A 24,311-nucleotide genomic window follows, 5' to 3' on the forward strand; every position below is an offset into this window, starting at 1 on the left:
TGCCTGCAGACCTGTTGCTCCACCATCTGTCCTAGTCCCTTGCCCAGTATAGATATTAAATTAACTCATCTGTGGTTTGTCAGATCCTCCCTTTTCTCCTTTATGAATACTGGGACTGTGTTTGCTCTTCTCCAGTCTCCTGGGACCTCACTAGGTCTCCAGAAGTTTTCAAAGATGACAATTGGAGGTTCTGAGATCACCTCTGCTAGTGCCTTCAAAAGATCTTGTAAACCATAATTTAAACATGAACAGTGTGATGCAGCTGCTTAAAAGCTTAAAGTTTTACTGGAGCGCATTAACAGGAGCGCAGAATCCAGATCATGGAAAGTAAGCATTCTCCTCTATTCTACCCTGGTCAGAACCCACTTGGATTTCTGTGTCCAGTTTTGGGTACCACAGTTTGCAAAGCACAGTGACAAATTGGAATAAATTCAGAGGACGGCTACCAAGACGGTGAGGTGTCCAGAAACCAAACCCTATGAGGAATAATTAAAAGGATCTACAGAAAAGATGACAGAGGGCAAATATTATAATAGTCTTCAAATATCTAAAGGGCTGACACAAGGAAGGAGGAATTTTCCATTGCCCAGAGAGGTTGGATGGTCATCTGTCAAAGATGCTTGAATGGATCTGGCACTGAGCAGCGCCTTGGCCCTCTAAGGCCCCATGAGCCCTAGCAGGCTCTGTCCTGGCCTGGGAGGTGGGTGGGAGAAGTTTAGCTTCAAAGGCCAGTTTGGCCAAAGCCCTTCTGCATTCAGTGGGTACCTGTCAGGCCTAGCCCAAGGAACTCCAAGAGACAATGCCAATTCAGTCCAGCTATGTTTATTAGCTACAACCTCTAGCAAGAATCTTCCCAGACTAAAACCCCAGTTCCCAAAGTCCTCCAGCCACAACAGTGTGAATTCCTCAGGGAGGTGCCAGTCTCATCCTCTTGTTCCTCCCACGCGCTTCTGATGAGCTAAGAAAATGTTTATCTCCCTGAGCTTGGCCTTCATAATTCCATTCCATCACAGTACCACACTAAAAAGCCAGCAGGTCAACCTTTTCCTTCTGAGGACACTGCTGGCAGAACAACAGCCTCCAGCCCTTCCCTCCTCCTAAGGGAATACCTGTCAGAGGACCGACATTCCAAGCGATATTGTTACACCATCCCGTGGCCTGGACCCAATGCACAGTCCCGGCGTTAATCCACACAAGGTCTCCAGGGCGCTGGATGAAGCGGTAGACGGGGATATTGGACTGGTAAAGGTCTTCTAGGATGGGCCACCAGGAGCCGGTGAGATAATCTACCCCATGCCTGCAAGAAACCTCAGGTTGTGGCAGTTCGGCAGCAATCCCCCATCTCTGTTCCCCCCCGACCCAAATGGAAGGGAGTAGCTGCGCAGACCACAAGAACAGTCTTGGGCCTCTCGTTCAAAGCCATGGAGCTCGCTGTCTCCACCTGTTACTCCCTTCACAGCACTCAGAAGATTCCCTGGGCCACCCCATTTCTTCTCTGGGGCCAGGTTCACCCGTTGCACTGGGCCTAATGAGCTTGGTCCTGGTTTCCCGAAGAAGCCCTCTACCTGTCACAGAAGGCACTGATGCTCTGCCAGTAATGTTCGTGGACAGCAAACCACTCACAGTCCCCGGGCCCAATGTTGATATTCACGGAGCAGAAGTTGTTGTTCTCCTGATGACCTGCAAAGGAGCCACACAGGCAGTTGTTAGAAGCTCAGCATTTGGGACCAGCCCTTCATTTCAAGCAGTCTCTTTGGCAGACAGAAAGTCCCTGGAAGACACCTGTGGAAGGACTGACTGCTCACATGACAGTGGAATCTGGGAAGCTCCAGGGTTCCAGCAAAACCATCATTAGCCACACGCAGGGATGCCTGGTTCAAACTCAGATCTGCCCAGGGTCCCTCCTGGCCATCTTCCTGTTTCCCGCAGGGGCATCGGGGAAGCCTACAAGCAGTTCCTAAGAGTGACAGCCTTTCACTTGCATCCCTCAGCAGCTGGCACTCAAAGGTAGAGTGTTTTTGGATCCGGAGGTTCCATTTCACTGTCAGGACTCATAGTGGGAGAGTTTGCACAACCCCTTCCCCAAGCTACGTCCCATCATGCTCAGACCAGACAGAGAATGGTTCCCACCTGGAGTACGGCTACCCGGGACCTTCATGTACAGTTGCACAGTATTCATGCCCAGAATGGTGTGACCCACGTGACTCAACATGTTCCCCGTTGATGTGACTCGCATAAAAGCTGGAAGCTTTAGCAGTTCCTGCAGCTGCGGTTTCCATCTGTGGTGTGTCAGAGAAACAAGGATGTCACAGACTCTCAGAGCGGAAGGGGCCGGAAGATCAACCAGTCCAACCTCTGTCCGGTGTAGGAATCCTCTACTACTGCACAGACGGCTGGGAATTCTGGGAACATCCCTGCCCATGCTAGTCAGGAATTATGGGATTTGAAGGCACTTCAGCAAAGTGACAAAGAAAGCTATGGCAGCACCACTAGGGCAATTAACCCAAAAGCCACACAGAGGCAGCGCAGAGAAACGCATTTCCTGTGATGCAGGTCCAAACAAGGCTACCGACGGGCAGCCATGGGGAATGCTGTATCCCCAGGTGGCCATGGCAAATCACAGGGAAAAAAACCCTAAGCAAGGCCAGACCTGGTTAGAATTTGGATAGGAAACCACTGGGAAATTCCAGGGTTACTGGTTACACTGGGATGTTGAAAAAACATCTGAGAAGAAGACAAAGGTGAGTCACCAGCATGCCAAGAAAGCTGCGTGGCATCCCCAGGAATTCAGCTGAACTCCAGGGCCTCTACCCTTTAAGCACATTAGTGGCACTGATGGCTTCTGGCCACCAGGGGGCAGCCTCCCCCCAGAGCAGGTTCTTTCTGGAACGCTCCTGCATGACCACTGGGGAGCAGCAGAGAGCCACCGCGACAGACTGTAGCGAGAGCTTTGCCATAGGGCCCTGTGGGGGCGGGGGCAGCCCTGAGCACTGCCTTGATGCAGTTCCATGGGTGGCCACCAAGGGGCACCAAAGAGCCAGGATGAAGCCCAGCCGCACAGAGGGCATTCCAGACCAGCCATCATGCCAGTTTCATGCAGTGACAGGCTTGCAGTGACAGCAAAGGGGGCAGCACAAACAAGCAGGTCTAGGGCCGTTTGCGTGCAGCTTCATCCCCCAAAGGCAGAAGGTGCTGTGGGGAGAGCAAAATTCCCCTTGCTGTGTGGCAAAGGGCGACACCACGCAGGAAATGGAAGGCGGGGGTGGGGGGAGAGAGGAGACCACATTCTCTCCGGGTGCCCAACTTTCCCCTCCCACGGTCCTCACCGCTTGGCATCCGAGAGGTCGATGTTGGTCCCAAACTTGATTATCTGATGAGGCTTCTGGTCGGCATTGCTGCGAGGAGCGGAAAGGGAAAAGTGACGATGGGAAGCTGTAATCGGCCAACTGTTTCCTCCTCGGCTCCTCCCAGGTGGAGAAAGCATTAATTTTCCAACTCTCCCCCAACAGAACATCGTGAGGCCGGGGCCCCCCAGGCTGGCATCCTGTGCCTTCCTAGGTCCAAGACTCACAAGCCCGCCAAGCCTGCCGTCACTCCCTCACACCACCCTCTCTCTTTATATTGGCCTTCGCAAGCCGTTTCTCAGCAAAACCCCCGAAATCCCAAGAAGAATAAGAAAGGCAGTTAAATCACGTGTCACCCAGTGAGCAAGCAGAAGCAGGGCACTCTACCTGGGGGGCGTCTCTGTGGTGCTGTCAGGTTCCTCGGCCTCCTCGTCATCCGTCTCTTTGTCCTCCTGCCTCAACAGAGGGATAAGTTAAAATGGTGGCCTTGCCGCCAGGAGTTAAGGAAGGGCATTCAGTGAGCAGGAGGGCATTTCGGCCCTTCTGGGGGCAGAAATCTGCCTGGTCCTGTCCACACGGGATGCGATGGACAGAACAAAGCCTGGCGCCCTCACCTGAAGCGACTCCTGGAACGAGGCAGCTTGGTACTGGGCATACTTGGCGATGGTGGTGTGTGACCGGCTGCTCTCGCAAGGCCAAACTTGCTTGGTCCCCGAGAGGTCCCAGTTCTCGTCGGACGGCTGCTGCACCTGAGTGCGAACTTCCACGGCGTGCTCCCCACTCGCCTCCACCAGAGTCTTTGTGCTGAACAGCCCCAGATCTGGGGGCAAGAGGAAAGGGGGTCATAGCGGGACACTGGAGGGCCTCAATGCCCCCTCCCCAAGTTGTAGGAGAGAGTAGTTGTGGGTTCCCCTGCCCAACTCTCTGAGAATCAGGCATCTTTTCCTCCACCCCTCTTCGAAAGGCAAACTTTTACAACCAATTTGGCTTCCCTTCCACCCAGAACTACAAAGATCCTCAGCCATTCTCCAAACCTGGGGGGAAAAACCTACCAACTATCTTTTTGTTAGAGTACTCGCAGTCCCCTGCACTTTTTATCCCACTCCAAAACTCTGGACTTGAAGATGCTGCCCTCTTTGCTGCAGGAATCCTCCTCCACCACCGCTTTCCGGCCCCACAGCTCCTCCTTCCCAGCCCTGCCTGCCCGCCTGCTCCCAGGGCATACTCACTGAGGCGAAGAGATCCGGCCAGACCCCGGATGACCGTGATGGGGTTCTTGGGGTCGGTGCAGAATTGCAGCAGCACAGGAGAAAAAGCATCTCGTTTGCTCTCCAACTGAAGAAAAGGAGGAGGAGCCCATCAGAGCGCCACAGGCCAGTCTGGCTCCCCCCACCCTCAAGTGCAAGGCACCCACTGATCCAGAAGCAGAGTAACCTGGTGCCCTCCAGATATATTGGACCACCTCTGCTATAATGCCCAGACAGGGAGGATCACTGACTTTGCAGACCAGGTGTGATAATAATGGGAATCCAAAGCACCAGGCTGGCACCAGTAGGGAAACGCTTAACTGAGACTAATTTGGACCAACGGTCCATCCCTGCAAAGCCGTCCCTAAAATATGCAGGCCAGAGTTTTCCAGTTTGGGCCACTGCGCCCATCTGCTCAAAATCCCCCAGGTGAGGCTGGTGAGCCTCTCTGTCAGCATTTCCTAGAATTCTGGGAGTTGTAGTCCACACATCTTCAAGTCGCCAAGGTTGAGGAACCCTGCCCTAGTCCATTCCACATCCCTCCTTTTCAACCAGTAGTTGCCCCTTAGAGACAATCAAGGATATCCAAGGCTGGCTTCTACTTTAAAAATGGATCAAAGATTGGCCTCGTCCCCTCTCCTGAAATGCAGATGTGGGACTCCGCGAAATCACGTAACTTCAAGCAGGACAGGCCTGAAGCCAGAGGTGTGTTCCAGAAGGGAATTCCCTTTTTCATTGCGACTTTCCCCCTGCAGAGACCCAGCTTGGCTTGTCGTAGGACATCCTTATGGCATCAGTCCCATCAGATTGAAAAGGATCACCAAAGACTGTCCAGAAAGGCCTCAAATAGCAAACCGTGCAGTTACAGGAAAGACCCAAACTGAAGGGGGAGACTTTGTTGGAAAGAAGCAGAAGGGGTTCTTGGAGGAAAAGTTGCTGAGAACAGATCCAAACCTCCAGACAGAGAGGGAAAGATGCCTTCTTTCTGTAAAACTGGACCAACATCCATTCCTTTAGTCTTACTCACGAGAAGGCAGGGAAAAGAGGCCATTGGCAGTTGGACCATTTGCCATGAAATGGAAGAGAAACTGGAAGAAGACACTGGTGGCGAGGAAAAGAATCCCAAGAGGAGCAAAACGTCTTTCTGGGGGAGAGCCCCCTTCCTACTCCCCAAAACCAAGGGCCGCCAAGTGCTCCATTCATCAGTCCGAGCTCCGCATTCTGTGGCTGCGCTCTGCTCATTCCCAGGAGCTCAGAGGCCTCCTTTTCAGGCACACAGGGCTCGGTCTTCTCGGATGTGGAACCGAGCTAAGAGCACGCAGAAGACTGTCAAGCTAACAGCGTAATGACAAGGAAGGAGTCTTGTGGAATGGCAGCAAATAAAAAAAGAGAAGGAAAAAAGAGTCAAAAGATGAGAATGAACTGAGATGGGGGGAAACACAGGAAAAGAGAAACTCTTGGGGATCTTTCCCCAAATGAACCACGGAAACCCAGGAGGAAAAGATGCGGCCTCTCCATGGTGGTAGACAGAACAGGGGGGCAATTTTGCCTGGGCAGAAACTGCCGGGAAAGATCAAGCCCGGAGACCCTGGCTCTAAAGACCGCGACCACAAAGAGAATTCAGTCCCGATCTGAGTGCCAAAACACACAGTTCACAAAGTCTGACCTGCCAGGCTACGGGGAAAGAAGTGGCACGTTGAGAAATGAAATGAACGTGAACAATTTGTTCAGAAACCGACATGCACAGAAACCATCCTTTGCAGATGGATGGTTCTGGAAAAGGGGCAGGACAGATAAAGAGCGATGCATGCAAAGGCTGAGACTTTAAACAGAATAAATGGAGCTCCCAGTTCTCACGACTGCAAAATTATAGTGCCGTTAAGGCAACCCCAAGTCACCTCAGCCTTTTTTTCGCAACACATCGCTGTTGAATCATCTTCACTTTGTGACCAGCTACTATCCCCAAGACTCTTTCTTCCAGCGTTACTGCCCCACCAAACAGCCTCTATCCTAAACTGGGCCGATGTATTTGGTTGTTACTCACTGAGCTCCAAACGCTCAACGTTGCATCAGCCCTCTTTGATCCGCTTTCGAGTCTTATGCCTGTCTTTGGAGCCATTTGCAAAAATCCTCCCCGCCTGTGTTCCTGGCAGACGGGCCAAGGTTTTCCTCCAGCCACGGAGATGCAAAGCGTTCACAATGCAACACAGCTAAGACTATGTGCGTGGCTAATTCTTACAAAGCTGGGCCCTGCCTGAAAAGGAAGGAAGCCGTCAAAAACGGTCTCGAAGGCCCACAGAAGAGGTCTTTTTCGAGAGGGAGGAGGGAGGACAGAAGCTGCCAGACAGAGCCACTGGAGCAGCATCTCAGTCCCCAGAGAGCAAACGTCTCCTGGGTCTCACAAACCACTTTTGTTTTGCCTTCCACGAGGAGGAGCTTTGCCTTGAATAGCAACCCAGGGACAAATTGAAGACGAAGCGAGCTGCACAGAAGGAAGGGCAGCCCAATCTCCCAGCTCTCCGGAAGCTTGCCTGAGCCAGCGTGGAGGGGGTCGAAAGATTCCTCCGGGCACAAGGACGGTGAGCTGAAGAGGAGTTCGGAGGAGAGAGAAAAGCTCGGGGGTCCAGGCAGAGACCTGGGGCGCTGCACCCTCATAACTAGGATGCGAGAAAAGGAGCCACACAAATAGGTGTTTTAAAAGACAGGATAGGGGATCTAAGAGCTCAACGTCTTTTTGAGATGAACAGGAAATGCTACTGAAAAGTCTGTGAAAACAGAAACACTGCTGTAAAGGAAGACTGCTCTCTTCAAACAGACTGAGACAGAGATGTGGGTGGAGATCAGTGTTTCTCAACCTTGGCAACTTTAAGACGTGTGAACTTCAACTCCCAGAATTCCCCAGACAGCATGCTGTCTGGGGAATTCTGGGAGTTGAAGTCCACACGTCTTAAAGTTGCCAAGGTTGAGAAACACTGGTGTAGAAGGGATGGACTTATTCTCACTTGCTCCAGAGGGTAAGACTAGAAGGAGTGGGATGAGACTTCAAGGATGTAGACGCAGATGAGACATAAGAAGGACTCCTGGACAGGAAGAGCTGTCAATTGGTGGCATGGGTTCCTGCAGGCAGGAGTTTCTTCCCCTTCGCTGGAGGTTTTCCAGCAGAGGCTGGATGGTCCTCTATCGGGGGTAGGGTAGTGATTCCTCCAGTTGCAGGGGCTGGACTCGATGACCCCCGAGGTCCCTTCCAACTCTATGAAATCTGCCTCAATAAACAGCTGTCAGATATCTGCCTGACTAGCCAGGCATCGAGGTACCGCAGGGTGGAGGGATTGCTTTTTGACCACCAATCTCCCGTTGGGGGGAAGAATCTTTGGAACAAACAAAAGCCAACACAAAACATAGTTGGGGAAACCTCAAATGTGAGGATGAGACGGTGACGGGGTGAGCAGGACTGCTGAAGGACAGGAGACGGAGATCAACAAGGTGGGTTTCTTCCAAAGGCCCCAGGGACTGCACCGAAGCCCTCCCGGTTAGCTTCCAGCCTCACTCCGTGGGTTGGGCTGGAGGCACCCAGGAGGAATCGAATCCCAGATCCCCAGTGTCGGGGACCCCTCTGTGTACACCCCAGAATGCAGGAGCGGGAAGAGGAGGGCTGGGCTAGCAGGGCCCTGATTCCTGGCCAGAACCAGCCCACGGAGCTGCAAACAGTTGTCACTGGTGTCGTCTCAGCCCGGTTTTTGCCCACTGCCTCCTGCCGGATGGCTCTGCTCTGCCCTTTGGGGCTCCTGAACGTTCGCCAGGAAACTCCCGGCACATTTTAAGGTCGACCTCTTCAGCCATGAGGGCTAGAAGCTTTGCTGCCCCTTTTATTGGTCTTTGAAAACTAAGCCAATATCCTGGCTTATGTAGTGCAGCGAAGATGCTCTGGCACACCTAGAGCCCTGTTTCTTATACCTCCACAAAGATCTCACACAGACAGCCCCCCCACAACCAGCCCTGCTCCAGGTAGCTTTTCCTCCAGCCCCCTCCTGCTATCCTGAAAAACAGACACTCACGTAGATGCTCGGAGTTGGGGGGCTGAGCTTATCCCGCGGGAGCTTTTCGTCCACGTTGATCTGCGGTTTGACGGAGTGGCTGGGGGACAAGTAAGATTCCTTAAATTTTCCTTTCACCTTGGCGTGCCTGGAGAGAGCAGGGGAAAGAAGAGGAGGCATGAGCACAGGAAAAGTGGGGACAATGTACATTTTGCAAGCCCAGCTCACAGAATCCTAGGATGGTGGAGTTGGAAGGTACTCCAAGGATCATCTAGACCAACCCTCTTCAAGGTGCAGGAAAACCAGTCAAATCATCCACGAGAGCCGTTTGTCTAGGGCAGTGTTGTCCAAACCTGGCCACTTTAAGATGAGTGGACTTCAACTCCCATGGCTGGCTGGGGAATTCTGGGAGTTGAAGTCCACTCATCTTAAAGTGGCCAGGTTTGGACAACACTGGTCTAGGGTCTTCTTAAAGAACCTCCAGAAACGGAGAACCTGCATCCTCCATAGGTAGCCCGTGCTACTCTCGTTCTGAAGGTCTCCCTTTTATTTAAACAAAATCTAGGTAGCTACAACTTATACCCACTGCTTCTGGCCCGCGTTTCTGCAGCCATGGAAAAAGCTTCACAAAACATCTTCCCCGGAGCTGCTCTTGGCGTCTTCTGGAAACTGGCAGTTTACTCTTATTCTGTCGCTGCGTGATTCCTGAAGCTGCTACAGAAAGCCGCCCATACCCCTGAAGCCGTCTCTGGCCCCTGGGCGTGTGCAAAGGGTTCGTACCAGAAACATATAGATTGCAGTGCAACGACAGGTGCAGGCTGATGTTTGTTCAGGCCCGCCCAAAGACAATAGTTTCTGAGGGAGGAAGGCTTTAAAAAGGGGAAACCAAGAAAAAGGGGGTCTGAACTCTCCAGGGAAGCCCCCCATCCTTAAATGTATCCATTTCACGGGAGAAGGAAAGAAACGCTTCTTCCCTCTTCCTTCCTCGCACCTCCGCCGGCTCCCTGAAGATGCGCGCATTCAAAACGAAGCACCCGTTGCTTAAGCGCACACAATGCAGCTAACCGGAGATTGGGTTTTTCAGAGCAGGCTCCCCGTTTGGCCAGGGGGAGGAAGGAAGCCAAGGGGAGGACTTGGCACCCCTCAGTTGCCTGTCAGCCCACCCGGTTTGCTACGTTTTGCATCGGGACACTTGTAGGCTTGGAACGAACAGTCCCCCAGGCAGCCTACATAGCTCGCTCACACATTCGTTTTACTCGCAGCACCAGAGTCCGTTCTCGCATCTTCACAACCTGCCTGGGTGTTGTGTCCCTTCCCCTGCCTCATGCGGCCCACAGACCGGCTGATCTCTCCTTCACCCTCTTCCTTGGCGGTGCTATTTCCTCATGATTTACTTTCTTCCTGCCTCCATCCACTGTCCCCTAAGGAGCTCGCAGAGAAACCACGAGATGGTACTCTCAAGAGATGGCACCAGAGCCAGGTTTTGCAAATCTGCAAAATGGGATGCAGCTTAAAAAAAAAAAAAAAGGAGCAGGGAGGCAAGCTTTTGGAAGATCGCGGGTGCTAAATTTCAGAAGCCACCGAGAAAAATGAATCACCGTGGCACAAGGTAATTTTAAGAGCAGCAGTAACAGAAATGCGTGTCGTATCTGCAGGCTAAAAACTGTAGAATCCAGTTTTCCTCCTGCAGAACACCTTTTGTATTTTTACACAGAGAGAGCCTACAAATAGACCAGATTATTCGGTAATGCAGCAGGCATAAATGATTGGAGGCAGGACAGGAACTGCTGTGAGCCACTGTGCTACTGCCAAGAGGAGGAACAGAGTGGAACCCTTCCAACCTCCTGAGAACAGGCCACTCGGGAGCGCGATGCTGCACTTCACTTTGGTCTCGCCCTCCCCTCCTTTCTCCGCTTTGTCCAGCTGTACACGGGCAACTCGCATTTTCTAACCAGTGGCTGGAAACTCCTGGGAGAAAGCAATCCCGGGGGGCGACGGTGGAACTCACTTGCTGGCCCGCACGACCTCTGCGGCCGAATGGTTGATGGTCAGCTCACTCAGCGGGATGCGCCGCTCCTCGACCTCGGAGGCGATGAATGTCTCCTTGTCCCCGCTCTCCACTTTGATAAGCCGGATCTTCAGCTCCTTGGGAGGGCCCTCCGTGAAGGAGCGCAGCTTGAGCAGGTCGGCGGAGCACACCATGGTGGAGACCGAACCGACCGGGCCCTCCTCCTTCTTGACGGGAGACCTCCGTTCGGGTGGGGGCGGGGGCGGAGGGGGGGGTGGCTTGGCCCCATTCTCCCGGGCCTGGCCCTCTGCGCTCTGCACGTCCAAACTGCCCAGAATCTGCCGGTTCTTCCCCTTGCGAGCTTTACCATCCCGATGCCGCCGCGAGCCGTCCCTGTTGGACCGACGGTGACGGCGATGCTCCCAGTCTCGCTTGCGGGACTCATCCTTGGGACGTGGAGCCGGGGGCGGTGGCACTGGAGGCATGGGAGCCGGAAGAGGAGGGGGTGGAGGGGAGGCGGGGGGCGGCGGGGGGCTGGCAGGGGGCGGTGGGCTCTTCTCCCGCCCCGCTCGCCCCACCAGGGTCTCACAGGCCCGGCTGATCTCCTCAAGGACCTCCGACTCCGTCTTGATGGGCCGAGGGGTGGGCAGGGGGGGCGGGGTGGCCGCTCGCTCCTCCGAGGCACCTGTTCCTCCAGCCCACGCCTGGCCTGAGGTAGTGAATTGGGGCAGGGGGCTCTGGCTCGCACCGGCTGGAGGAGAGACCTTAGCACCTGGGGGGGTCAGTGGTTTGAGCCGATAGGAGTGTTTCTGCCCCTCCAGCACACTGGCCAAAGACTTGAGGAGAGACGGGGTGCTGTGGTGGGGGAACTTCCCGCCGCCGGCCCCCGCCACTGCCATCGCCGGGGGCCGCTGCTCTTCTGTGTCTCGCTTGCCGAAGCGATAGAGGCAAGGGGGCTCCGGTGGATCCTGCCCGGGCGGTTTGGGGTAGTCAAAGGAGCTGGCGGAGGCGGAGGGCAGTTTGGGTCTTGCCAGGGGTGGGGGGCTAGGAAGAAGAGGGGCAGGGGGCGGCGGCGGAGGGAAACTCTCCTCCCGCTCCTCTTCCCCGCGCCGTATGGATTCGTCCAGCATTTTCATGATGTTGGCCAGACCATCCGGCAAAATCTTGGAGAACTCGGGGGGCTCCTCGAACTGGTCCTCTAATGGGGGGCTGGCAAAGCCGAAGAGGCGATCAGAGGAGGCCTCCACAGTGGGGGGCACCGCTGGCGGGTCTGGTGTCTTTGGATAAGAGGCCCGGGACGGTGGAGGAGGCGGGGGTGGGACCGGGAGCTGTGGGGGGCTCTCTGGGGACCTGAATGTTCCTGAGGTAATTGAGGGGCTTGGATTCAGGGGCCTGGCATCCCCAGAGCCTTTCTCTTCCCGGCCACCCTCAGGAAGCCAGAATTGGGGGGCTGGCGAAGGCTCGGGGCTGGCTGGCCTGGGGGTGTCCCCAGCCCCTTCCCGGGGGTGAGGGAAGGTCCCTTTCTGACTGCTGGTGCCCGAATCCTGGAAGCTGCATCCCGAGTCACAAGCCGCCAAGGAGGGCGGATCGGCCCCACAGGGTTCTCCTCCGCACCCAAAGAGGATGTCCCCGAGGGGGTCCTCGCCAGCTTTCCCCTCGCCCACTTTGTTCAGCCAGGGCAATGGAGGGGGCGGAGGAGGGGGCGGGGGCGGCGGGCACTGTGGAGCCGAAGGGGGGGGTGGAGCCGTGGCTGGCGGGGGCCCAGTGATGTTGGGGGGCGGGGGCGGCATGCGAGTGCAGGGCAGATTGCGGGGAGCAAGGCAAGGGGCTGGCCGGGACGGCGGGGGCGGTTTGCGCCCACTGCTCTCCGGCGTGGAGCTGGACGACTCCAATGCCGGCGTTTGGTAATGATTAGAAGAACCCTGCAGAGGCGGATGGAAAGAAACCATCAGAAAATCTCTTCCGCATGCCTGGGGTCTCCCCCCCGGGCTGCTGCCCCCCTTTCAATCCCGCCCCCTGGCAAGGCCTCTGAAAAACCTGCCAGTGCGATACAGCAGCGCCTTGGGGCTCTGCCTGGCCACTTACAAGGCTTTCAGAGGTCAGCTGCCCCCGTGAGGTGGTCTTGCTGGTGGTGGTGGGTCCTCCCGGGGTCGGGCGCGGGGCATAAGGCACGCAGGCGGACGTTGCTGGTGTGGTGGTGGAGTCTGGACGCACCCGGGGAACTCGGCCATCTCTAAGGTCACTTCCGTTGGGCCGGGCCGAGCAGCTGTGGGTCTCGAGGGGGGCGCGGTGTGCTGGCGGTGTGCGGGGGCTGGGTGCCATGGCCGGCAGGCGGTGTGGGGGCGGATGGGAGCTGTAAGCGGGAGACGGGTACGGGAAGGAATGTGCCACTGGGTTCCTCTGCTCCTAGGTGGGCAGCCGGGGCGGAAGAAGAAGAAGAAGAAGAAAAATCTGCGTTAAGGACGCAAAATCAGTCCTCCCGCTTGGAAACCCAAAGGCTTTTTCCCTAGCCAGATCCCTTCCGTTCACATCATGCGTCCTGCGAGGTGGAGCTCTCTGGACTGCTGTGAGCTTGCGGGGAAGGGAGGCCTGGGAGAGTTGGAAAGGCCTGGAGAAGCATTCAAGGTCTCCAGAACAAAAGCCAGAAGAGGCCTTGAGCCCCCCATCTCCCCCCCCAATCTGCAATCCAGCCCTTCGCAGATCCCAAGCCAAGCAGGCTGCTGAAAAGGGGCAGGCAGAGCACGGGAGTCCAGGCTGAGCCAGCCGGCCCCTCCCTGCGTGAGGAAGGCGGCGGGGAAAGGAGAGCAGAACCCGAACCACCCCCCTCTGCAGCCTGCCCGAAACGGGCGCTAACTCCCTGCCACCTGATAGCCAGATCTGGGGCAGTCTAATATCCAGGAAGACATACAAGGGACAGGGAGGAACCCCCAGCCCTGATCAAGGACCCCTCCGAGATTTAAAACACTGTGGATGATTTGCCTGCCTGCTCTTATTTATTAAAAAATATTTCTTTAATTCTACATATATACTACCAAATCCTTACAGACTCATGGTTGTTTATAAAATAAGCAATAAAAATTAGCTGTGTCATACGCCTGCCTGCCTGCCTTTTCTGATCTCCTTCCTTCCTTCCTTCCTTCCTTCCTTCCTTCCTTCCTTCCTTCCTTCCTTCCTTCCTTCCTTCCTTCCTTCCTTCCTTCCTTCCTTCCTTCTCTCATCTCCTTCCCTTCGTTCCTTCCTCCCTTCCTCCCTACCTACCTGCCTGCCTACCACATTTCTGGCCTAGGGCTGAAGTGGGAAGCCAGCCTTACTTGTCTCTCTGGGGCAGCCACGTTCTTGCGTTCTTGGCCCCACAAGTCTCCATGGAGGGGGTTCCATAATCCAGGTTTAGGCAGCTGATAGTGGGGATTGCCAGGGGCTCCGGGACCGGACAGGTGCTGGCCTGCCCCGTTACCACCATTCTGCTCCCCGACAGGCATTTGCAGAAAGAGAGCAAGAGGAGACGGTCACGGCCTCAGAATCCCCACAGCCTCCTCCCCACATGCTGCTGGACATCCTTCCCCACCTAGGGGGAAACAGGAGCGGAAAAGAGAGCCCAGCGGGAGATGAACAGAACTCCCGAGGTCGGCCTACAGATCGACTCGTGCCGACAGCCACCAAAGCAGAAGAAAAGAGCAACAGCTGGAAGGGGTGGGGGGCCGTTAAGCATGTGCAGAGCGCAAAAGGGAGGAAGGGTGGTGCACCTGCTGGGAAGTGCAAGGGCTATGCTACCTGGTCGGGACTGGTGCTCCTCCGTCTCTTCATGGGAGCGGGCATCTCTTCGCTGTGCCCTGGGTGGGCGGGGTGCTGGACCGGAGGGACGGGCTGGACCACGGGGGGCTCCATGGGCGGGCCAGGCCTCTTGAGCTGGGGGTTGCGCTTGGCAGAGAAATTCCTCTTCTGGAAGCGGGGAGGGAAGGCAAGAGAGATTCATTTGCCCGGAATAATTCTCTTTATCTACTAAAATCCAACTAGGAGGCTTTCACTCGAAACCATGACACGTCTAGGCGAGGCCTGGAGGAAACCGGCTCGCGCCAGCAACTATCCATGCGGAGGAAATGAGGGGACAACACGGCTTCCGAGATTTGCCACTAAAGAAAAATTGGTTCAAGATCAAAAGGTGTCAAGAAGAGCCGGCCAGATGCTCTGGAGTAGGTTAACACTTATGCAGTTCCTTCTCTTTGGCAATGACTTGGAGGAAGCATTTTAGAAAGGCTGAAACATAACAAAGCCTGAAGACACAGAAATTTCCTTTTGTTCTTCTTCAGCGGGGTTCCCACTTCAGCTTAAACGGCATCGTGTTTCTGCAGTGCCCACCAGAAGCTTAAGGCTGCTCATTAGACCGGTGTTTCTTAACGGTGGCGACTTTCAGAGGGGTGGACTTCAACTCCCAGAATTCCCCAGCCAGCATGGCTGGCTGGGGAATTCTGGGAGTTGAAGTCTACTCCTCTGAAAGTCGCCACCGTTGAGAAACACCGCATTAGATGTTGGAAGAAGAGCATTGGTTAAATCTCAAAGTATCGGACACGTGGAAGTGAAGGACGTGGAATTGGAGACCGGTCAGTTCAATGGCGTTTCAGCCAACAGGCCAATAAAACATGCAGCTGTTTTGGAGTCACACAGGACTCCTGCAAAAACTACTCCTTCATTTACTCCCCCCGTTCAATATTCAGAAAAACGTCCATCTTCCCCAGGAAGCAGTTATCCCAAAACATTTGGAAACGCCAGTCAGGGAGCAGTGATTGACAAAGAGCTGTGGAATGGGGAAGACTGGTCCTAAACCTTTGTGTGTGTGTGGGGGGGGGGGGGAACAGTCAAATGACTCATAGAATTTAAAAAAAACAAACAAACCAGGTGTTCTTCAACTTATATAACTCCCAAATTATACAAGTTTGACAAACCATATTTGCCTTGATGAATGCCCAACGTTTGGGGTGATTTAAATCACCCACTAAAGAGGGGCACAGAGGGTCTCCCTGTTTGTGGAAGTTGGGGATGGCGTGAACAGGAACCTTCTGTTAAGAGAGGCTGCAGTATGGGGATAGGGATTTGGGGGTAGCTTTGCACCTACCCTTGCTGCCCCCCTCCCAGCAGCATCCTCTGGATCTGGGAAGCGTGGGGCAGGGGGAGGCAGAGGCTTCTCACCTCAAGATGTAAAAGGTTCCAGACTTGCTGCAGGGGGGGTAAAACTTTGTGCCGGTGATGAGATGATCCCCCCGAATGGAAATTCCACAGCTGAGCCTGAAAGGGGGTGGGGGCGGAGGAAGAAGAGACAGAGACCAGGTTAAAAAAGTAAACTTTTCTTCATGGGCTCCTTTGTGGAGTTTTGTTTGGCAACTGCTTTCCTCTGGAATTTTTATTTTCACCTTCCCAGTCTCGTAGTCTCAACATTTCCTGGTCGTCTCCCATCCAAAAATCATCCTGGACAGGCTGTGCTTAGCTTCTGCGCCTGGGCAAGGTTGGTCAGGAAAACACCAGGCACTCTCACGCTGTCTTGCCCAATACATTTTTTAAAAAGGGTGGGACCTCCTCCGCCTCCCCACCCAGCCCCGCTGCTGCTTCTCCTAAGGCCAAATCCTGCACACACCCCTGCCAGCAGGCGGCCATTCCTACCTGCTGTAGCCGCCCAATCCGGGCATGCATTTCTCCGTAGCTCCCATAGTCGCGCTGGTGTCGGGCAGCGTTTTGGTAGCACCGAACAGCCTCCTCGCAGTCTTGCTCCGACTCGTAGATCTCACCCAGCTGCTCCCAGAGATGAGGCTGGCCCTGGTCCCGCAGCAGAGCTTGGACGCAGCCATGGATGGCCTCCAGCTTCCCATGCAGGGGACGTGGGGGCAGATTCCTGGGGGGGGAGGAATGAGAGGGGAACGCGGTGAGCAAGCGACAGTGGGAAGGGAGCAAGTGGGGCAGGCTCCCTGGGAAGGGGTGCTGGTGGCGTACGGAGTTAAAGGGCGGGCGGGGGGGCTTAAAGGAAACAGGGCTTCCTGCCGATACGGGGGAGGGGCGAAGGAGGACGCAGCAAAGGAGAGAGAAAGGCCCAGAGTTTTGTGAACCGCAAAGGAGCTGAAAGGACAGGACTGTGCAGCAGAGGGTTAGCAGGACGGGGGTCCGCAGGCCAGCGGGATGATCGTTGTCAACTCCACCCTTCCCCAAAGGCAAACTGCAGCGCAGGGGCCTTGGCCTTCAGCGCAGCAGCGTGTTCCCCCCTCCTCTCCCGCCAGTTGGGTGGCTGTGCCCCAAAGGCCAGGAGCAAGACTCACCCAGGGGAGAAGTAGCCTTTGCTGTACTGCCCCAAGTTAGCACCATGGCTGGGCGGCAACGGCAGGGGCAGCGGAGGCTGGACGGCACTGGCAGAGCACCTGGGAGCGGAAGGCCGTGGCGGGCAAGAAAGACAGAAGAGACGTCAACTATGAGACAAGAGAAGGTCCCTGCTCCAATCCAGGCAGGCCGGGTTTATTCTGCAGGGTGGAAAACGCGCTCTGTACATGCCCTGGGACGGTTCGGGGTCTCTACAGGCCAGGGCTGAGCTCTGGGGGGGGAAGGCTCAGGAGAGGAAGCACTGCAGAAAGCCCCGAAACTGCTCCCACCCAATGAGGGAGAGGAGGAGGAGGAGGAGGAGGAGGAGGTGGCAGCGGCGGCGGATTTGGCAGAGTCCAAACGGGTCAGGGGCCGGAGCATGGGGAGGCAAGCGCAGGGCAAAGCTTCGCCAACAGAAACGCAGTGTGACTTAGGTTAACCCAGGTGGAGTCTCCCAAGCAAAGAATGTGTTTTGGTGAAGGCGGAAAAGATGCTCCGGGGGATCCCCCCGAGGAGCCCACAAACAGGGGCCTCTCTGGCCTTCTAAGCTCAGGGTCATGTCTGCACGGCTGCGGACTATGCAGAGTCCATTTACTCCGCAGAGATCCGCATATGCGTGAATTTACCTAGTAAGCCCACAACTTCAGTATCAAAGTTTATTCTTTGTTTTTTTTAAACTTACTACACCAGCAATTCCCCCAAAGTCTAAATTCTCAAATTCCACTTGGAAAAACAACTTGGGGGAAAAGGTGGGGGGGGGGAGCAGATCGCCAGGCTGACTGAGGGACCAGAAGCACTTGACCCACCCCCTGCCAGAGCTCTTCCTTGATCCCGCTCCCCTCCCTCCCCGTGCCCAGAATACCTGCCCCCCGGGAGCCATGGGCGAGAATGGCACGAACTCCAGGCTCCGCTACAGCCCAGGTTGCCGATAGAAAAAGGGTCCCGCCCAGCACGGACCCCCAACTGTTCCAACGTGCGATGCATCCAGTCTGCGGGTGGAGAAGGGAAACAGGGTTAGGGAACCCGCAGAGAAGGGAGCCCCACTCCTACTTTTCTGCCTCTTGCCCCAGTGAACCTCTGGCTCTTGTCCCGAGTCCCCCCTTGAAACACCACTTGAAACACACACAACTCTCCTCTCTTCTCCCTCCCAGAAATCTCCTTTGCTTCAACATCTGTACTCTGATAATAATAGACAGCCAGTTTGGGGGAGATTAAAGGCACCAAGCCCAAAACCAGGAGGCTGTGAGTTCTAGTTCTAGTCCTCCCTTAGGCACAAGACCAGCTGGGGAGAGAGGGCCAGGAAAGGTAAGGCAAACCACTTCTGAAAACATTGCCAAAACCGCGTGGACTTGCCCCTGTCACCACGAGAGGTCAAGACAGACCGGAAAGCGAGTTGGATAATTAATCACTGATACAAGATGCACCTTCTGCCAATTTTATTAGCGGGGCCATTTTATTCTTTTAAGCCTCTGTCTGACCCCCCCCCAAATTCTCATCCCTCATGCACTCCGTGGGGAAGTCAGGGCTCTCCCCCCCAGCCCCCGCAAGCCCAACTCTTACCTTTCTGCCGCAGTGGATGCGTCTTCGTTCCCCACCCTCCACCCCCCCAGATCCAAGCGACGGGCGCCCCCCCAGCCGCTGCTAGTTTAGACCTTCTCTGGTCTAAAGCCTCCTGCGGTCACAGCCACATATAATGCTGAATGGGAGATTGGGGGGGGGGCAGGGTAGAGAGAAAGAAAAAGAGAGGGAGAAACAGTTTAAATTCGCATACGCACTTTGCACCCCGAAAGCGTGCTCTGACAACCACATTTGTCTGCCGTGTCCCCTTTATCTGCCCCCAGCCCAGGAGCGAGACAGGCTTAAGTCACCCACAGGTGCCAAGGGTGACAAGGGAAAGTAGTGTTTTCCCCCATGCCCCGTCACTTCGCGCCGAGAGCTTCAAAATGTGCAAAACCGGTTAGGCTTCGGAGGGGACAGCGGTGCCGGGATCAGAGGCGGGAAAGGGATTGGCCACAGGCGGGCAATTTTCACGCCAGTTTAACTTTTTGCTGACTCAAGGATGGGCAGAGCGCGGTGTGGCTCAGCGGTGGGGAACGGCCGCGCACCATTCTGCACCGCTGCAGCTTCCCTGTGCTCTGGGTCCACCGCATCTGTTGGAAGACAGCGGCTGTGCTGGCTGCGAAGGATGGGAGTTGTAGTCCAACATGTTTCTCCCCCTAAAAAGAGGCACGGCAGGCAGAAACGGGGGTGGGGGTGGGAGAATCCCCTAATGCATATACTTCGCTATTTCGACTGGGCCCGGGTCTCGTTCCCTCCAGTTCTTAGTGTTAAAAAATCCACCGCGCGAACACGCTTTAGGTAACATCGGTACCAAACGCTGGCAAGTTTCCACCTTGATGTTAACCTGCATGCAAAAGCGTTCGGCTGGGTCAGCCCTTTGGACCCGGCGCCGGCTAATTCAGCCCTGGTTTGAAGCGCGCTCCCCGCGCGTGCAGGCGACCCGGTCTCCGTCCCGAGGAGGCGGAAGCGGCTCTTTTCCGCCGCTCCAGGACCGCTTCCACCCCACGCTCCCGGCAGCGCCGCTCGCCGCGGCAAGGACGGGGTTAAGCCTCGGCGGTGTTTTCTCCCTCCCGTTAGCGCCGGCCCCGCCTCCGCAGGCCGGGCCCCCCTCGCTCCGCTTCCAATGGCATGCCCGCCTCTGGGAGAGGGAGGCGGGGCCTCCGCCCCACCCGCCTCCCGAATTAACCCCTGCCCCGCCGGCTGGCCTGAGCGAAGATACCTTGTGCTCCCGAAACACTCAGCCGGTCTCTCATTCTCTCTTTCTCCTGCAACCAACCAATCACACAGCCTCTTCCCGACGGCCACCAATCATCTTTCACCTTGATCTTCCAAAGGGGTCTGAAACCATAGAGATAAATGGGGAGGGGAGGCAAGATCAGCCTTCGCGGTCACCGACGGCCACCGCCTGGCGACCCGACGGACGACAAACGCCCGGCGAGAGGCGGACCTGGCCGGCGCCCCGGGCGTTGAACGGCTCCGATTTCCCGCAGGGAGCGGACCGGCGCCCGGCCTCGCCTCAACCGCCGCGTCCGCAGCGGACGCGGAATTCTCTCCCGGCGTCTCCGCGAGCAAACGGGCTGATCCCCGACTCCCATCGTTCCCAGCCGGGGGCGGGAATCACGGGCACCCCCGGGGAGGGTGGGGCGCGTGCACCGTTACAGCGGCTGGAGATGGGACTCGAAGCCCAACGCTCCGCACAGCTCAAGACTGCTCCTCCGCTGGACTACAAGGTCCATGATCCCCTCCCGAGGCCGTCGGCTTGGGGAAGGGTGCTCCAGCGTCCCCGCAAGCGCCGGGGGCGAGCGACCGCCTTGTGCCGGGATGCCGTTCCCGAAGGGAGACCGAAACCGCCGCCCCCCCCGTCCCGCGACTGGGCTGCCCCCGGGGGGCTCGGGCACGGCGCGCCGTCCCCGCTCCGCTCTCTGGCAGGAAAGCGGACAACACTGCAGGGCCGTCGTAAATCGCTCCAGCCTTGGCATAAAGCTCGTTCTCCCGGCAGCGCGTGTGATCGCAGCTGGCACGGCTTCTGCCGCCGCCCCCTCCCCGTATCCCCTCCCCAATTAGGAAGGCTTTCCGTCCTTTGGGAAGGGCAGGGAGCCCAGACGGAGGTGCCCCTGTGTGCTGCCCCCACTGAAATACTCTCCTCGCTGCCCCTCCCGCTTGGCATCGCTGCCAAGTCTCATCTCAGTGCTCACGGGAGGGGGCGGGGGGCAACTGCCTCCTGTGCGTGTGGGACAGCAACATGCCCTCCCAATACGGCCAACAACTCTGATGGTCCCAGGTTGATGCTGGCAACCCGGGCCATCTGGCCTACCCTTCCTGCTAGCCCCAGAACGTAGCTGGGGAGGGTGGGAGTCGCAGCCCAACCTCTCAGCATCCCTGCACTGCGCCAGCTTGCTGAAACTGAAATGCCCAGTCTCTGCAAGTTCTCCGGATCAACAGAAACACCTGTTTCAAGGTGGGCACTGCCCGACGCGCCTGCGAGCGTTTTTTGATTCCCTCGGTCTTCCCATCTGTAAGAGGGCAGAATGGGCAGCTCAGGTGAGCAGCTCCCAGATGAATGAACTGTCTTTGACACTTGCAGCGCGTAACCTGGCCCGCCCTCCTCTCCCAACCCCTGCAATTCAACCAAGTTGGCGGACCCAGGTTTCGCCAAGAGCAGCCTCTGAGGACCCAGAGTGGAAGCTGTTTTTTCCCACGCCATCATGAGACGTCATGGGAGGGAAGGAAAGGGGAGGCTGTGGCCACCACCAGCGCCTGTGACTCACCCCCCACTGCTCCCCCCCCCGCGTCTGGACCCGTGTCCCGCCAGAAAGCTGAGCCAGACGCACCAGTCAGCCCCTCTGTGGTGCGGTCAGGGCTGTCTTTCCTCCCTGAGCCAGACCGTGTCTTGGGAACCTACCCACCTCACCAGGCCAGGTGGGGAGAGGAGGGTTGGGGGTTTTCTCATCACCCTCCTGTGCCCCCCCCCGTCTCTGGGCGACTGAAGGGGCCTCCTCCCAGCCTTCGACTCTGGGGAGGGAGAGCAGGCGTGAATGGATGGACCGAGCAGCAGCCCCAGGCCAAAGACCGTGGCTATTTCTGGAAAAGCCCAGAGCTAAGTTTGGCTCGAAGGAAGGCTGGGTGGCTGCGGCTGCAACAGGCCAGGCAGGGGCACACCCCTTGTGTGACTTCTTGCCTGCCAAGCAGCGAAGTGGAGAAAGAGGAAGAGAGCGAGCTGCCAGGACTTCCCAGCACGCCTTCGACGGAGGAAACGGCAGGGCCGAATCGCAAGCAGCCGCCTCGCTTGTCCGTTTGCGCGACGGGGGCAAAGCATGACCAGCACACTGTGACGGGCATGCAAACCTGAGAGGGAAATGAGTCATGGGGAGGAAGTGTGCAAATACCAAGTCTGGCATAGGTTTCTCCAGGGAAAGGTTGGCCAGGGATGCTCTGTGGGTGGCACATGGAGCAATTTGGAGAAGACATTTCACCCTGATGCTCAGGCTATGGGAGATGTTGCCACGGAGCTACGCAGAACCAAAGCCTTTCATGCGCCCTGCTCAAAGACACACTGCACCCCTCACACTCGGTTCACAGCAGTGCCCCAAGCACTGGACCACACGTGCCTAAAGCAAGGCCTCTGCACTGTCCATTTCATAGCCCTCTCGTCGGGTCCGGCCATGTTTTCCTTGCATTGCAAAGATGCGCTCTTTTCACACATCGCATGCTTCCAAGCCCCTCTGTGCACAGCGAGGCCAACCCCACGAGGCCGAGCCCACAAGAGCCCGTCTCTGGCCCTCGGCATTCTGGCTAGATCAGCGTGATGCGAAGGGGTAGCGCATCGCCCTTACAAGTGGGGAGAAGTCCAGGGCCACTGAGTTACGGGTCTGGAGCACCTGCCCTGAAGGGGTCTGGCTGGTTTTCTGTTAAAATGCTTCTCAGGCCAGCTGCTCTTTCTATTTACAATTCCAAATTCCAACTCTGTGGAATTTTTCCAAGCTGAAGGAGGAGGACTCCCGGTGGTTTGGATGTTTTTGCAAATGGTTTCGTCAGACATTTTTCCTTTCTGCCGTCCTCTGCTGTTGCTTTGTTTTCAGCAACAGAGAATATGGCACATAGAGTCAACAATCACAACAAAGCAACAGGGATTCCTTAAATATCTCGTTTCTGCGCCAAACCATAAGTGTCCGCTGCATCTTCACCAACACATGGCCTGCCCTCGCTAAGCTGCCTGCGCGTAGTCCGGGGTTCTGCGCACGCAAGCCACACGTCTTCATGCAACCTCCCTGCACCCTGGAAAACTGGAGAAACATTTGCAGGCACGTAAGGACATTCACCGGTCTACCTGCAGTTCCTGTGTGCCTTGATGTGCACGCAATCTGCACGCCCCATTTCTCCCTTTTCATCACTCACCTACGCACACAAACATCTCAAGATGCTGGGAGCTCCCTCTCCCTCCTCCCCAGCCCATTCACACATTCTCTAATTTAGATCCAGGCGGCCTCCTCTGTTAGGGCTTTTGAGTTCAACCCTGATACAACGCCGAAGGGTCCGAGAAAAAAACTCCCCTCCCTCTCCTGGGGGCCACAGAAACTGCCAGTTTCCACCCCATTCCCCCCAGTGCTGGCACTTATGGGCAAGATGGTTTTATGTCCTGCCTGCAAAGATTCAAGTGACGCTTCTTCTGGCGAAGGGATGGGCATGGCGGTCTGGGAAAACTGCATCCCTGGCTCGCCTGGGAAGCCCCTGCGCATTGTGGGAAAGCTGAGATACCCCCAGCACCCCCGGGAGGAAGCGAAGAAGCAGCATGCACGCCAAGGAATGGGGACAAGAAATCCACCACAAAGAATGAAAGCGTTTACTACAGGCCCGCAGCTGGGGAGAGGAAGCGGAGGTCCAACCTGGGAACCTCAGAGGGAAAACATGGCGGCCGAAACCAAGCTCCATAGCCAGGCAGGCGTGCCCCCCGCCCCCTTGCTCTTCTGCACGCAAAGCCTACTCAGCCCTGCCCCAGCTCAGCTCCGCTGCATGTCACCCTCCCATTTCCTCGCCGTCAATATCTGGACCACACAGAGAATTCTGGGTAAGCAGAGAGGCTCCCCGCTGCTTGGCGCATGCTCCTGGCCCACCCCCGTATGGCAAGCTGGTGATGCGCAGGGGATCTCCACCTCTCCCACGCTTCTAGGAAGGTGAGCAAGGAGCACCAGAGAGGTCTATCTGGAAAGGAATGGGGCAGAAGAGTTCCCCGAAATGCACCCCCCCCGCAGGATGCAGCCAGCGCTCCCCGAGGCTGGAGATCCAGAAATCAAACCAGGTGGTTTGGCCAGGTCAGCAATTCTTCTTGGAGACGCTGGTGGGCTGCTGGCTTCTCCCCACCCACGCGTTGAGCATTTTGAGGACCAGCCCTTTCAACTTCCTCTCCACGGCAACTTCTCCGAAACAGAAATTTCGGCCCCAAGTTGTGTGGATTTACAAGAAAAAGGAACCTCGGAGGACGCAAGCACGCAGAAACCACAGAGGAAATGGCAATTCACAAGCCCTGAGTGGGTAAGTGTGCATAAAACCAGAGGGCCTGACCCAAGCATTATCTGTAGGGGGCGGCGGGGGGGGAGAGGAAATCTTTACAAAGTAGGTGGGAGTACGTTCCCAGACATCTGTGTGAGGAAAAGTGGAGTGGAAGGATGAATAAGGGTGAGCGCGCATTCCCAGGCAAGGGAGCACTGCGTTCAAGAGTACTGCAAAGGTTTAACCACAAACTGGCTCTCACACGTAAGTTACAGAAAGTCAGTGGAAGTAAGAA

General features: G+C 56.3%; 1 protein-coding gene across 12 annotated transcripts in view; it reads right to left on the reverse strand.

Moving 5' to 3' along the window:
* The window catches only part of KDM6B (lysine demethylase 6B), a 60,523-nt gene that overhangs the window by 8,838 nt on the left and 27,374 nt on the right, over positions 1 to 24,311 (reverse strand). For 8 of the 12 annotated variants that reach the window (XM_088142307.1, XM_088142303.1, XM_088142305.1 and 5 more), the window contains 18 exons: positions 19,749 to 19,867; positions 18,530 to 18,665; positions 17,832 to 17,958; positions 16,933 to 17,031; positions 16,286 to 16,514; positions 15,818 to 15,913; positions 14,405 to 14,572; positions 13,945 to 14,094; positions 12,719 to 13,039; positions 10,634 to 12,555; positions 8,647 to 8,773; positions 4,574 to 4,679; positions 3,959 to 4,164; positions 3,732 to 3,796; positions 3,327 to 3,395; positions 2,131 to 2,279; positions 1,566 to 1,680; positions 1,110 to 1,297 (listed from right to left, as the gene is read on the reverse strand). In XM_088142307.1, the coding sequence (XP_087998433.1) occupies positions 1,110 to 1,297; positions 1,566 to 1,680; positions 2,131 to 2,279; positions 3,327 to 3,395; positions 3,732 to 3,796; positions 3,959 to 4,164; positions 4,574 to 4,679; positions 8,647 to 8,773; positions 10,634 to 12,555; positions 12,719 to 13,039; positions 13,945 to 14,094; positions 14,405 to 14,572; positions 15,818 to 15,913; positions 16,286 to 16,514; positions 16,933 to 17,031; positions 17,832 to 17,953 (4,132 nt within the window). In that variant the 5' untranslated portion in view covers positions 17,954 to 17,958; positions 18,530 to 18,665; positions 19,749 to 19,867. The remainder of the gene's footprint in view (positions 1 to 1,109; positions 1,298 to 1,565; positions 1,681 to 2,130; positions 2,280 to 3,326; positions 3,396 to 3,731; positions 3,797 to 3,958; positions 4,165 to 4,573; positions 4,680 to 8,646; positions 8,774 to 10,633; positions 12,556 to 12,718; positions 13,040 to 13,944; positions 14,095 to 14,404; positions 14,573 to 15,817; positions 15,914 to 16,285; positions 16,515 to 16,932; positions 17,032 to 17,831; positions 17,959 to 18,529; positions 18,666 to 19,748; positions 19,868 to 24,311) is intronic. The other 4 variants (XM_088142301.1, XM_088142309.1, XM_088142310.1 and 1 more) reach the window with 3 other exon arrangements.

The sequence above is a fragment of the Python bivittatus genome, unplaced genomic scaffold (assembly GCF_059951505.1).
Source record: "Python bivittatus isolate LINGU-HERP-01145 unplaced genomic scaffold, Pbiv_v1 ctg000370_np1212, whole genome shotgun sequence".
Classification (NCBI taxonomy): domain Eukaryota; kingdom Metazoa; phylum Chordata; class Lepidosauria; order Squamata; family Pythonidae; genus Python; species Python bivittatus.